We start from the raw sequence: 13,910 nt of genomic DNA, 5'->3' as shown, positions 1-13,910 counted from the left end.
GCCAGCAAGTTGCCTATTTTGTTGCTTCTGAGGAACTGCTTCTTTCCAAGATTCAAAGCTTCAGATGTTATTATATTTCTATACCAATAACACAGAATAGCACTTCTAAATTAGATGGCCCTTACTGGAGCCATTCCAATGATTAGAAATATGAAAACTCTAGTACAACTTACAAAATTTCTGAGACAGATCAGCTTACCGTTACTGCTCAAGAGGAGAGCTTTGATAGACTCTGGAAAAACTGATTAAAGGAATGGTGAGTGAATGAAGTGTGGCCTTTAAAACCGAGGCAAAACCCCTCAGGCAAAACCCCTTCTACACTCTGGGTAGGAATGTAAATTGGTGCAGCCACTATGGAAAGCAGGGTGGAGGTTCCTCAAAAAACTAAAAATGGAAATACCACACCACCCAGTAACTCCACTTCTAGGAATTTACCTGAAGAAAACAAAATCTCTGATTTGAAAAGATACATGCACTTATGTTTATTGTCACATTTTTTACAATAGCCAAGATATGGAAGCAACCAAAGTGTTCATCAATAGGTGAATGGATAACGAAGATGTGGTACATACACACAATGGGATATTGTTCAGCCGTGAAAAAAAAAGAAATCCTGCCATTTGTGATAACAAATGGATGCAGAGGGTATAAGCCAGGTGGAGAAAAACATATACCATATGATTTCACTTAATGTGGAATCTAAAAACAAAAAAATGAATAAAACAGCAATACTCGTAGACACTGATAAGTGACTGGTGGTTAACAATGGGGGTGGAGTTAAGGAGGGTAGGTGGGAGGTGAGGGGGATAAAAGGGCACAAAATCTAAATCAGAATATAAGTTGGTCACAGGGATCGAAGTGCAGTATGGAGAAATATAGTCAATGGTTCTGTAAGATCTTTCTGTGTTGACAGATAGTAACTGCACCAGTTGGGGTGAGGATTTAATAATGGGTGTAACTGATGAATCACTGTGTTGTATACTTGGAACCAATATAATATTGTATATCAACTCTACTTGAGTAAAAAATACAGAAAAAAGAGGTGAAACTTCTACCCCAGTTATATTATATATTATCACCCAATTTATTTCCTTCATAAGAGTTATCAGACTTTTACTATCTTATTTTTAATTCATTTACTTTGTATTTACTTAATTATTAATAATTGTCCATTTCCTGCCTGGCACATAGTATGTGCTCAATAAATAAATAATGTAAAAATCCCCCAAAAGCAGAAGCTAAGTCTGAAAAATTAAGTTTAGTTGATTTAAATAAGCCTAGATTACAAGAACAGTCTAACCTAATGGTTAAGGCAAAATGTATGTAAGAAGTCTAAATCAACAGGTATGGAATACGGGCAGAATTGGAGACATTTCAGGGGATTCAGCTCACACATCTGATTTTATATGAACATCTCTAAGGACAAGGGCCTTGAAAGGGTATGCCTAGTCCTTTTTCCCAAAACTCCACACATAAGCAACTCAGGCAAGTGGGTGTTTGCTCTGGCAGGATCTAGGTCACTGATGTGCTTGAAGAATTGGCTCCAGAGCATAGAAAGACCGCAGCAGTTCCCTAATCCTACTCACAGTGTTTGAGAAACGAGCTAGAATTTTCTGCCACCATGCTGGGATTCCCACTGAAATGGAGACAAAAATAAGTCCAGGCTGTTGAGGACCTCCTTTGCACTGCTGAGTAATGCAACACCAAACAGGTAGTAGTCCAAACCAGCTCTCTTTCCTTCCTTAGAGCCGTTCATAGTCTTCTGGGTGAGCATGAGTGACATAAAAAACAAATACAAAACAAAACACAGAGAAACCAAGCAGACAATAAGAACTCAGGATACATGACAGCTGACTGTTGGAGATGTCCTGCCAGCTCTGGGACATCTCTAGCGAGAGGGCAATCCCGGTGGGGAGGCTGTGCACTGGCAGAGACCTGAAGTTTGTTTATGATTCTTACCTCTAGCAGAGGAAGCATCCAAAGCTGGGGAGCACCTTCGATTCCCTCTGCCTTTGAAGTCGTGTGCTCTTCACTTGAGCCTTGAATTCAGCTGCCGAAAAGACAAGGTAATTAAGTCTGAATCATCTGGTGTGGATTTTTTTTAATGCCTCTTTCAAAATGTGATAAATAATTGCTCCACTTCAGTTACCCAATGGCATGAATGAGTACTGCAGTCTCTACCCAGATGAGCAGACAGTCCCTTCTATGCAATAATTACCTCCCTGCTGCTCCCCACCCCCACCCCTGTGAAATTACTATGACTTCTTTAACCATAACGAATACCTCAAGATTTCCAATGTACTGAAAAAGGTTAAACTGTGCTGAATTGTAGGAGGAAGAATTTTCTTTTTTGGGATAAGTCGCCTTTTTTCCTGGTCAGAGTGCCTGCAGTGGATGGCTTCACTATCTCCCAGAATACCTTTTGGGCTTTTGCTGGATCAGATTCAGTCTGAAAGCATGAGGCTCAGTAAGCAGGCTGACCTAGTTACCATCTTTATCTTTCAGGGTAGGGCCAAAGATGGCATCTCTAAGTGTCTGCTCCTTAACAGGTTATTGACGACTTCCTCTCCCAGCGTGCCTCTGAAGTACGTTGGGTGGGTTCATCAGCTATTACGAAACTTGGTATCTTTAGTTTCTAAACCCCTTCCCTGCCTCCATCCTCCATGTTTCAGTCATTGAAAAGAGGGACAGAGATCTGATTGTATTAAGTGTCAATGTCTTATTTACAATTTCCTAGGTGAGATAGGGTGACCACCTGTCCTGCTTTTCCCTGGATGTGGGATTTTCAGGACTAAAAACAGGGCAGTCCTGGGAAAACTAGGAAGCTTGGTAACCCTATTAAGAACAACAGACATGTTCACTTGGCATTGTCTACACTTCTGACAACTTTTCAGGTTTCTTATCTATCTAACTTGACTTTCCTTAGGGGTGAAATGAGGATAAAAACAGTATCTACATGGATAGGTTCTGGTGGGAAAAAAATGTTGATAACTTAGTCTGTTAGAGCTGCTACAACCACGGGCCAGTCTAATTTAAGCTTATAAGCTAAAACCCATAGCTTACAAACAAAAGAAATTTATTGCTTATGGTTCTGGAGGCTGGAAAGTCCAAGATCAAGGAGCCAGCCTGATCACATCTTGGTTAGGAGCAGTTTCCTGGTTCATAGCTGGTGCTTTCTGACTGTGCCATCACATGGTGGAAGGAACTGGGCATCTCTCCGGAGCCTCTTTCACAAGGGCATAAATCTCATTCCTGAAGGTTCCACCCTCATGACTTTAGCACTTCCTAAAGGCCCCACCTCCTAATACCATCATCTTTGGGGGTTAGGATTTCATCATATAAATTTTAGGGGTCACAAACACTAGACCACAGCAATAACCTATGGGAATGTGCTCTTAAAACTGTAAAGTGCTACAAAATTTTACTTATCAGTATGAGCCCATATCAATGGTGATATGAGCCTGAAGACACTCTCCTTATAGAATCATTTATTGTCAGTCATCATAGATTAATTAATTAATTCAATCCACAAATGTTGGGCACCTATTATGTGCAAGATCCTCTTCATTAAAAAGGCAGAATCCTTGTCCACATGGAGTTTATGTTCTAGTACATAAAAATAAACAAGTCGACAACAAAATAAAAATGTGTAGATCACGACGCTGTGCTGTAAAGAAAATGAAGAAGCACAGCTGGTGGGGTGGTCTCATAATTGGTAGGGGGATGTAATTGGGGGATGCACGCTTACTTTGTTAGGATGGTCCAGGAAGGTTTCTCTGAGGAGGTGTATTTGAGCTGAGACCTCAACATTAGACTCCAGGCAGGCAAGGCACTGAAGGGAATAGGTGGACGGAACAGTAAAGGAGGGCCAGTTTGTCTGGAATGTAGCAAGGGCCAGAACTAATGGTATTAGACATCTAAGTGGTGATGTCAGGGGGGTAGTTTGAATTCTGGGAAGAGGTCACCTGGAAATACGAATTTCCTAGAGGTAGAATTAAAGCCACATAAGTGGATGAGATCATCTGAGGCAGTTTCCCATGAAGCAAGCATGTGCTATCTGAGGGATGCAGGATAATTTCATGTGTTACATAGATTTTGCATTTTTATTATTTTAGTGTGTTATGGGAAAAAAATACAGAACCAGACATAGAAGAAGATGAATGACATCACCCATGACATGGAAAAAAATTCATAAAGTACCTCTAAATATATTCATCCTCTAGTCAGAAACTTCCCTGGGTGGCAGTGCCAGTTTCTCTCTCTTTCTCTCTCTGTCTCTGTCTCTGTCTCTCTCCCCATGGTCCAAATTTTCCTCCTACCTCTTCTCCCCAGAGCAGCTCTTGACTCTGCCTTCTTCCCCTGTTTTCCCACCACACTTCCACCCTCCATTCTTTTTTCCTATCAGAAAGATTTAGATTTTGCTCAGCCTCCTATTTGTAGCTCATGTCCATTAACTAGCTGCATGGCATCTGCTGGATTTAGAAGGAAGCTGAAAATTGTAAAATAACTGTATTTTTCCTGAAGTGAACATTCATTTTTCTTTTTCTAACAAAAGCCCTCAAAGTCTAACCATATGCCATTGAAAAACGGAGTTGCCATTGGGCATCCTGGGACTTTCGGCATAGGGTTTGGAGAGAGTTCTCAGGAAGGGTGTCCTTGATGAATGGTGAGACGAGAGAGTGAGATGTGGGGTTTCATCCCGTGGTCCTTGGGGGCACTCACTTCACTCCTCTGGGTCTCAGAGCTGACATCTGTAAAGGTGGAGATCATATTATGAGAAACGAAATGAGCTGGCATATACTAAGTTTATCATGATGTCAGGAAATTAGATGCATTATTACTGTATTTTCTCTATTTTTATTTTAAATTGATAATTTAAAAGATGTTTTAAACAACTTAAAAAAATGTACAAAGTTTAGTTTTCCAGTTACCAAAGGGAAAGGGACTGGGGAGGATGGATGGGAAGGGAGGGATAAGGGGGAAAAAAAAGGGGGCATTACTATGAGCAGATATAATGTAGCGGGGTACACGGGGAGGGCTGTACAACACAGAGAAGGCAAGTAGTGACTCTATAGCATCTTACTACGCTGATGGACAGTGACTATAATGGGTTATGTGGGGGGGGGACTTGATGATGGGGGGAGTCTAGTAACCATAATGTTCCTCATGTAATTGTAGATTAATGATACAAAAAGAAAGTTTAGTTTTCATGGTGTTTCTTTTTAACACTTTTTCTCTATTTGGAAATTAATAAAAGTTTTCTCTATATTGCTTCTCCTTTTAAACAGATGTATAGGCAGTTTAAAAAGTGAGTTGATGAAAGGGATAAAGAGGTATAAATGTCAAATTATAAAATAAGTTATTCATAGGCACGGAAGCACAACACAGAGAACATAACCAATAATGTAATATCTTGGCATGGTAACAGGGAACTATACTTCTGTGGTGAGCATTTAGTAATGTATATAATTATCAAGTCACTATGTTATACATCTGAAATCAATATAATATTGTTTATCAATTATATCCAATAAAAAATAAAAGAAGTGAGTTGAAAATTGGAGTTCAGTTAACAAAGACAAAAGAAGAGAGTGCAGTTAGGCTGCTTCATATTTGTTTGGAAGGGGCCTTCAAAATTAGCTCATTAGCCTACCTTTCTGTTCAAGCAATCATTTTAGGGCAGCATTGTCAAATTCATCCTTAAAAACAACAATAACAAGAGCTGGCAGCAGCACATCAATTTCATTATTTTCGTTTTCAGATGTAACTGATGATTCACTGGGAATGCCTGCATACCCAGCCTACCATCATGGCCATCTAAAAGGCAAGATCAACTATCCACTTATTAATGGCTGAGAGCACACTAGTCTCTGCAGATCAAGGGACACCTTTAATTAAAACTCCAAAAAAAAATCGTAATTAATGAGGTGGAGTAATGGTTCATTAAAGAAAGATGTCAAGATAACAGTGTTTAAGGAACTGGGCATCTTTGTTCTTGGTTTCTAGAATGTCTGGGCTATTTCCATATAAAAAGGAGCTATCTGCATATGAGACTTTTTTGAGCTTGGAAGACAAATTATGTTATTCTTTGTGGCAGGCAAAGTGGGAGAGGACAGGAATTATGTGTATATGGGGTCGGGGGAGTGGTGAGCTAGATAGGCCAGTTTTAGGGTAAAACACACATAAAACTCTGAACCCTTACCATTCCCTAACATTTTGTGTTGGTGAAATCTGATTAAAAGGAAGCCCTGAAAAGGTGTATAAGGGGTTGAGAACAAGAGTGAACATTTATTGTTTGTTATACTCTGGACACCATCCATAGATTAATTTATTAAATCTCAATAACCAAGACTTTATTAGGTACACATACTATCCCCATCTTACAGATAAGGAAGCTAAGAAGTTAACTAATTTGCTTAAGCTTAGGCATCACAGCCAGTAAGTCATGGAGCCAGGATTCAGGACCCAGGTGTTCTGCTTCTGGGAGCCTGTGCTCTTAACTACCTTTTTTAGCTGCCTTTTTAAGAAAGGACACAAAAGGCCAACCCACAGTTGATGTGGAAGGTGGGATGTATTGCTAGGCAACACACCTGGTTTTCCAAGCTTGTAACTGAGTGTGGGTGAGCAACACAGAAATATGTGTTTGAAATCCCTCATTTACTCCTGACTGGAGGAGAGCTGCCTGGAATTTGGACGGCTCTCGAGAGCAATGAGAGACCCTACAACAGTTCACGCCAGGAAGGCTGGGAGACATGTGGCAGACTCGCCCTACCAGCCGGTAGATCTTTCCTGTCCTTGCAGCTCTGGCTCAGGCCACGCTCTCCTGACGTCTGTGTGAGGAGGCGTTGGGGTGGACACCGAGGACTGAGTCACCACGACTTCTCCCACCAGTCGTGCTCTGGAATGGTTTACAGCAAAGATACCCTCCCAGTTTTAAAAAATGAACTAACTTACTTGCCCGCTTACTCATTTACCCCTATTTATTGCCAGTTACCTTAAAGAGTTATATTTTTATCACATGCAGTTCAAAGTGAATTTACATTTTTGCTAAATTTCAAAGGCTTTTTGTGAGATGTGAGGGATATTGTGGAACCAGGCAAATGAGACAGTGCGATGCAATTCTGAAATGTCTGAGAATCCCTGATGTGAATCCAATTCCAACAGACCAGGATTTCTCTATCTGGCACTTCTGACATTTGGGGTACCTAATTCTTTGATGTAGGGGGCTATCCTATGCACTGCATGATGTTTAGCAACATCCTTGGCCTCTGTCTTGATGTCAGCAGCACCACTCTCTCCTACCTTATTTGGGACAAAAATGTCTCCAAACTATATGGCAAATGTCCCTTGACAGGCCTCCGTTGAGAACTGAGGAAATAAAGTATATTAAAGTACAGTCTCTAGCTCTTGCAGTAGAAAATGCCACTCCTCTTGAAGATCAGATACTAATATACCTTATGTTTTGCCAATGGGTTTCAGCCCCAGACAAGTTCACTATGGATTCAGTGAGACCGAAAAAATGACAATGGACCCTTCTTCGGTTTATACCCAACTTTATTCCCATGGAGGCAGGTCAAGGACAAGAATCCCGTCCACCTTAGAGCAAGTCTGCATGCAGCAAGCTGGTCTCTCCCTCTGGGCCTCTCCGCCCTGCAGCCATCTCTGTTTCTGTCCTTTGCACTGCCACCTCCTCAGTCTCTGCTCTCCTGCAGCAGTGCAGCCCAGAGCACTAGGCAGAGCTCTTCACAGAGTCAATAACAACATATTGCCCACACGTGTGTAGTGAGAAAGTGGACCAGGGCCAGGGGGGTATCCTGGCTATAGGAACCTCCACTTTCTCCATAGGTCCATTTCAATTTCTCTTGACGCACACCTACCTTAAAGACTGTTATAAGTGTTAAAAAAAAAAAAACAGCCATAGGAACACCACATCGTACAGATTAGTGGTTCCCAGTGTGTGGTTTCACAGTAGTATCACCTGGAAATCATTAGAAATCCAAATTCTCAAACCCCTCTCCAGACCTGCTAAATTAGGAACTCTGAAGATGGGACTCAGCATTCTGTGTTTTAAAAAGCTCTCCAGATGATTCAGAGACACTGTAAAGTATGAGAACTACTGGCATACAGATTAAAGCTCAAGATTCAGGAAAATGGATCGGATTTATAGGAAAACACCCAAACTGGGGCCAACCTGACTTTCTCTGGTAGAGACAGAATGAGGATCTTACTTTTCCAGATACATCAAGAACTCAAAGATAAGTATGAATATCTTTATATCATTTAAAATTTTGCTTAACCAGTCCTCACATTGGAAATGGAGTTTGAGGGTTGTTGAAGATGGTTAAAATCTGCTTTTTCTCCTTCAGAAACTATAATCTAGGATTAGAGAAAGACTTGTGTACAAATAATTGGTAAGAGACGATATAAGGGGAAGGGAAGAGGTATTTTGGAATAGTGCAGGGTGAGTAGTCTTTGGGGTCATTGGTCAGACTGAAGAAAGTGGTTTCCTGTTGGATTATGAAGGGCTTCTTGTCATGTACAGAAGTTTGATTTATATCTAGAAAACTAAAGGAAACTCAATAAGAAAACAAACAATGAAACAGAAAGAAAACAGACCATCTAATTAAAAAGTGGGTGAAAGATCTGAAGAGATTCCTCACTAAAGAAGATCTATAGATGGCAAATAAGCATATAAAAGATGCTCAGAATTGTCATTAGGAATTGTAGCTGAAACAATAAGATACAACTATACACCTATTAGAATGGCTAAATTTAAAAAAAACCTGACAATACAAACATAGTGAGGATGCAGACCAGTAGTAACTCATTCATTGCTGATGGGAATGCAAATTAGTTTAGGCATTTTAGAGAAGAGTTTGGCATTTTTTTACAAAACTAAACCTAGTTGTTTATTCAATTAATTTGAAGGCTTAGGCCCACATAAAAACCCGAACGATCACAAATGTTTATAGCAACTGTATTCATAATTGTCCCAAACTGGAAGCAACCAAAATGTCCTTCAATAGGTTAATGGATAAACTGGTATATCCATACAGTGAAATGTTATCCAACATTAAATAAAAAGAGCTATGAAGCCACAAAAAGACATGGATTAATCTTAAATGCATATTGCTAAGTGAAAGAAGCCATTCATGAAACCAGAATGTGCTATACACTGTATGGTTCCAATTACATGACACTCAGGAAAAGGCAAAACTAAAGAGATGGTAAGGAGGTCAGTGATTGCCAGGGGCTATGGGGACCGGTGGAGCAGCACAGGGGTTTTTTAGGTTGGTGAATGATACTGGAATGGTGAAACTAGACAGTAAGCATTTATTAAAACCCATAACACTTTGCAATTCAAAGAGTAAACCTTAATGTATGTGAGTTAAAAAAAATCACTTAGGAAACTGAGGAATCCCGGAAGGAATGCAGGATGTGACAAAAGAATTTACATGTATTACAAATGTATGAAACAACCTTGCTGAAGGGGATGGGGTTATAAGGAGCTGGCTTATGTAACTTTGGGAATGTACTGAGTTTGTAAGACTAAAGGCAACAGGAACTGTTGTTTGAGCATAGTGTTCTAGTTGATTACATTATTTCCCACAGGGGAATTGGTTAACGATTCTGGAACCACTACACATGTATACTGGAATTGAATGATTAAGTAAATAGATTGTGGATGGCGTGAGCCAGGTCACAGTTGGCTTGGGAGTTTACAGATAAGCAAGGCAAGAATGATCTATGATAATGGATTAGAGTTGGAAATATCAGAATGAACTCATGTTTAGCGTATTATAGATATAGATGGTTACATATAGAAACAGTATATACACACATATGTATCTCTTTGTTGTCAGCTAAGAAGGTCTAGAAGCAATGGCCCAACAGCAAAGAGCACACTGAGCACCCTGATTTGGTTTCTAATACCATTCTCCAATAAAAGAACTAGTGCTCCTTACAAAAATGGCTGATTCTAGGGTTGGGGCAAGATCTATACAAAATGATCCTGGAGCATCATATAGGCTATAAAGTATGAAAGTGCTCAAAAACAGAACAAATGAACAAAAATCCACAATGATGACAAACGTATACAGGAGACAACTGAAAGATGTTCCAATGGCCAAAGCTGAAACAATTTCAGCAACAAAATGAGTAAGAGAGTATTGTGTTATAAACCAAAATACAAAGTCTAAAGTAAATGTCTCTAAGTCCACACGGATATAAATAAATGATTGGATAAATAGAGCATAGACAAATCTCTTGTACAGAAGAAATTCAAATGATTTATGTAGATACTTTAGCCCTGAGGAGGTGGAGCATAACTTCCACTCTTTATGTGTGGGCTGTACATAGTGACTTTCTTCCAATGGGTACAATATGAGAATCCCATTTTCCTTTTAACAGTGGAGAATCCAAGTGATCAGGGTTAACACCAACAGTGCACGTCACAATGAGAGTACGCACTGTTGATATGACGTGATGAGAACGGTGCTTAATCTCAGTGGTCTTCCTCCTAGGAGCATACTACTCCAGTCTAACCATGAGAAAGTATCAGACAAATCCCAACTGAGGGACATTCTACAAAATGTCTGACCAGTAATCCTTAAAACTATAAAGGTCATAAAAAACAAGGGAAGTCTAAGAAACTGTCATAACCAAGAGGTGCTTAAGGAGACGTGATCACCAAAGGTAATGTGCTACCCTGGATGGGATCCTGTAACAGGGAAAGGACACTAGGGAAAAACTGGGGAAGTCTGAATAGAATATGGACTTTAGTCAATAAAAATGTATCAATATTGGCTCATTGATTGTGACAAATGTACCATATTAGTCTGTTAATAATAGGGGAAATTGGGTATCTGGTCTATAAGTTTTCACAATCAATCTGTAAATCTAAAACAAAATGCTGATGGAAAAAAAAGCTTATAGGGAGCTGATGAATGTATTCCCACAGAAGAATGACATCTGAAACAAAAAATGAAAGGTATCATCTCACTGAATCTTTTAACACCTGTGCATGCATTTTTGTTACTATTTTCATTTCTATAGAAAATAACTTATCCGAGTCTACATAGTACTAAGAGGTGGACTGTGATTGATGGTCTCCAGAGATGGCTATCACTCTTTGCAGTATTCTATGGAATGGTCCACTAAGAAAGATTATTTTTTAATTTCTGAACTCTTTGACTGTTGTGGTGCCTGCTGCTTGCAGACATTAAGGTGACATCCTGCAAAAAAAGAAAAAAACGTCTGAAGGAGGAAGAATGTTGAAAGAAGGGGTATATGACATTCTCCTGGACCTGCGTGGTTTGTGAGGGTCTTGCTCTGGAGTACCTTAGATCCTGGCAGTGCCTTAGGGATGCTCTGGTTCTCTTCCAGGACTGTCCAACACTCCTGTGGTTGGATCACTTCTGCCATCTGGGTGGTCACACCCTACCGGACAACAGATTGAGAGAAGGATCCCAGGTGGATTAGTTTTCTATTGTAACAAACCACCATAAACTTAGTGGTTTAAAAAGAACAAAACAAAACGAAAGGTATTACCTCACTGAATCTTTACAACACCCCTGATATACTCTTGTCACCATTTTCATTTTTATAGATAGTAACTTATTCTGGCTTACAGGGTACTAAGAGGTAGACTGTGGTAGATGATCTCCAAGGAGGGCCATGATATTAGCCTTGCCCTGCTTTCTGTAAGAATGTTAATTCAGAGAGAAATAAACTTATATGTTTAAATTATTATTTCAGATGTTAGAGTAGCTGAAGCTGTATTCTAAGTAATAAAGCCTCGAAATACAGCCATTTTCCAACTTCTATTATTTCTGCCTCTCTGACACCATACATGCCCATCCCATTGTTTCCATTGCCAAGGTCGTCCCACTAATTCCTTTCTTCTCTCAGCTGCCAAGAGAGCCTCCTAACTGAGCTGGTCTCTAACCCAGTGGCTCTCAAGGCAATTTTGCCTCCTAGGGGATATTTGGCAAAGCTTAGAGACATCTTTTGTTTTCACAACTTAGGGAGGGGGTTTCTACCGGCATTCTGGGGATACAGACCAGGGATGCTGCTAAACATCCTACCAGGTACAGGACAGTCTTCCAGAACAAAAACTTAGGAGGTCCCAAATGTTGATTGTGCTGAGGTTGAGAAACCCAGAATTAATATATGCCCCACACTCTACCAGTGATAGACTCCCATTTCAGATCTGCCCTCTACCCCTTGTGGTATACACCTGTCACAGACTCATGGCTTCCTACTGTCTTGTGAATAATTTCCCATATTTGGGGATGGGTATCTGCTTGACAATAACCCACAACTCTTGGATCAGCCTTCCGAAGGATGGAGTTTAGACCCCAAACTCTAGTCTCCTTTGTAGTCAGGACTCAGGCACAGGACTTGGTCTCCCTCAATCGGATGCATCCCTATGAACCTTTGATTTGGAAGTGAGCAAGGTGAGGAGACAGGCTCTTTTGGAAGCTTGGCATTCTGCAGGTGCAGCAGCCTGCAAAAATAAGTGGCTTTTGGAGGTGGCAGCCTTTCTGCAGTGGTTCCTGGCAGCAGTGACAGCAGTTTCCTTCAGTGTGGGGTGGGGTGGCAGCAGCAATTCCAGTCATGGTAGTTTCCTCATCGGGCCAGTTCTTCAACGTGGTTCTGAGTTTCATTCCTGGGAGTTTAGCCTGGAGCCACTTCTTCAATCTTCCCCTAAATTCCCTGGATGATCCAGTATATAAATCCAGTTTCATACGCAACTTTTCTGCTTAAGTCAGCCAGAGTCAGCCTCTATTGCTCAGAACTAAGAACCCTGATACAGACTCCCCTGCTTAAAACTCTCCAGTGGCTTCCTATACATTCTAGAATGTGTCCCAAATCCTTTGCTTTGCTCAAGGCTTATCTTTATCTGGAATATAGCCAGTCTGTCCTTCACTCTCGCCACCCTGGTCCTGCCATCCTTCCTAAATTCCATATTGCTTGCCACTAATGAACCCTACTAGTATAGCCACCCTTCTTTATGTACCCAATCCCCAGAACTGTTTCTTCTTATTGTGGACAAGTCACTTTTTACGCTCCAAGAATTGATTCACTCAACCTTAAGCTGTTCATGGCATGGGTAGAAGCACGTCTTTTTCAGTCTTTTTGAGTCCCCAGCACCTGGGCTAATATATCTGGCACAAAGCAGGTGATCAATACATGTTTATTAAATGAATAAAGGCCGGGATGTGGACAAGTACTGCCACCTACTGGGAGAAACTTTATTCAACTCTTGTATAATGATTCGGACAACGGTGATCATACAAGGATGAAACTTAATGATGCTCTCTTCCCCATCTAAGTTACTATTCATCATTATTGTCAGACCCTCCATGGTAGCCAGCCTCCCAGAATGCCTTAAGGATCCCTGTCTGTTGGCATTCATACCTTCGGGTTGTTCCTCCCACACTGAGTGTTGGTTCGTGATCAACAAGAGTATGACATAAGTGATGGCACGTGACTTTAAAAACACTGTGGCTTCTGCCTTGGTCTCTCTGGGATCACGTGCTCTGAGGGGAGCCAGATGCCATGTCACAGGGACACTCAAGTGGCTCTATGCAGAGGTCCCTGCAGTGAAAAACTGAGGCCTGCTCTCGACAGCCATGCGAATGAACCACCTCAGAAGCAGTCAAACTTGAGTCAAGACTTCAGACAGCTGCAACCTGGGCCTGTATCTCGCCTGTAATCTCATGAAAGACCAGGACAGAAGCACCCAGCCACACCATGCCCAAATTCCCGACCGACAGAACCCGTGAGGCCACAAATGTTTGTTGTTTCAAACTGTTAAACTCCGGGGTGATTGTTAATATCCTCCCCGACACAGATCATGACTGCCAGTTGTTTTACGTTTTGCAGTAATAGGAAGAAACTATTTA

At 40.9% G+C, this 13,910-nt stretch overlaps 1 protein-coding gene across 2 annotated transcripts in view; it reads right to left on the bottom strand.

Moving 5' to 3' along the window:
- Positions 1-2,110, bottom strand: part of BPIFC (BPI fold containing family C) — a 38,184-nt gene extending 36,074 nt beyond the window's left edge. For both annotated transcript variants that reach the window (XM_036902840.2, XM_057486433.1), the window contains exon 1: positions 1,960-2,110. In XM_036902840.2, the coding sequence (XP_036758735.2) occupies positions 1,960-1,977 (18 nt within the window). In that variant the 5' untranslated portion in view covers positions 1,978-2,110. The remainder of the gene's footprint in view (positions 1-1,959) is intronic.
- Between the last annotated feature and the right edge of the window lie 11,800 nt (positions 2,111-13,910).

This window comes from Manis pentadactyla, chromosome 10 (genome assembly GCF_030020395.1).
Source record: "Manis pentadactyla isolate mManPen7 chromosome 10, mManPen7.hap1, whole genome shotgun sequence".
NCBI lineage: Eukaryota > Metazoa > Chordata > Mammalia > Pholidota > Manidae > Manis > Manis pentadactyla.
The sequence above is the reverse complement of the archived record's forward strand: the minus strand, read 5'-3'. Positions and strand labels throughout refer to the sequence as shown.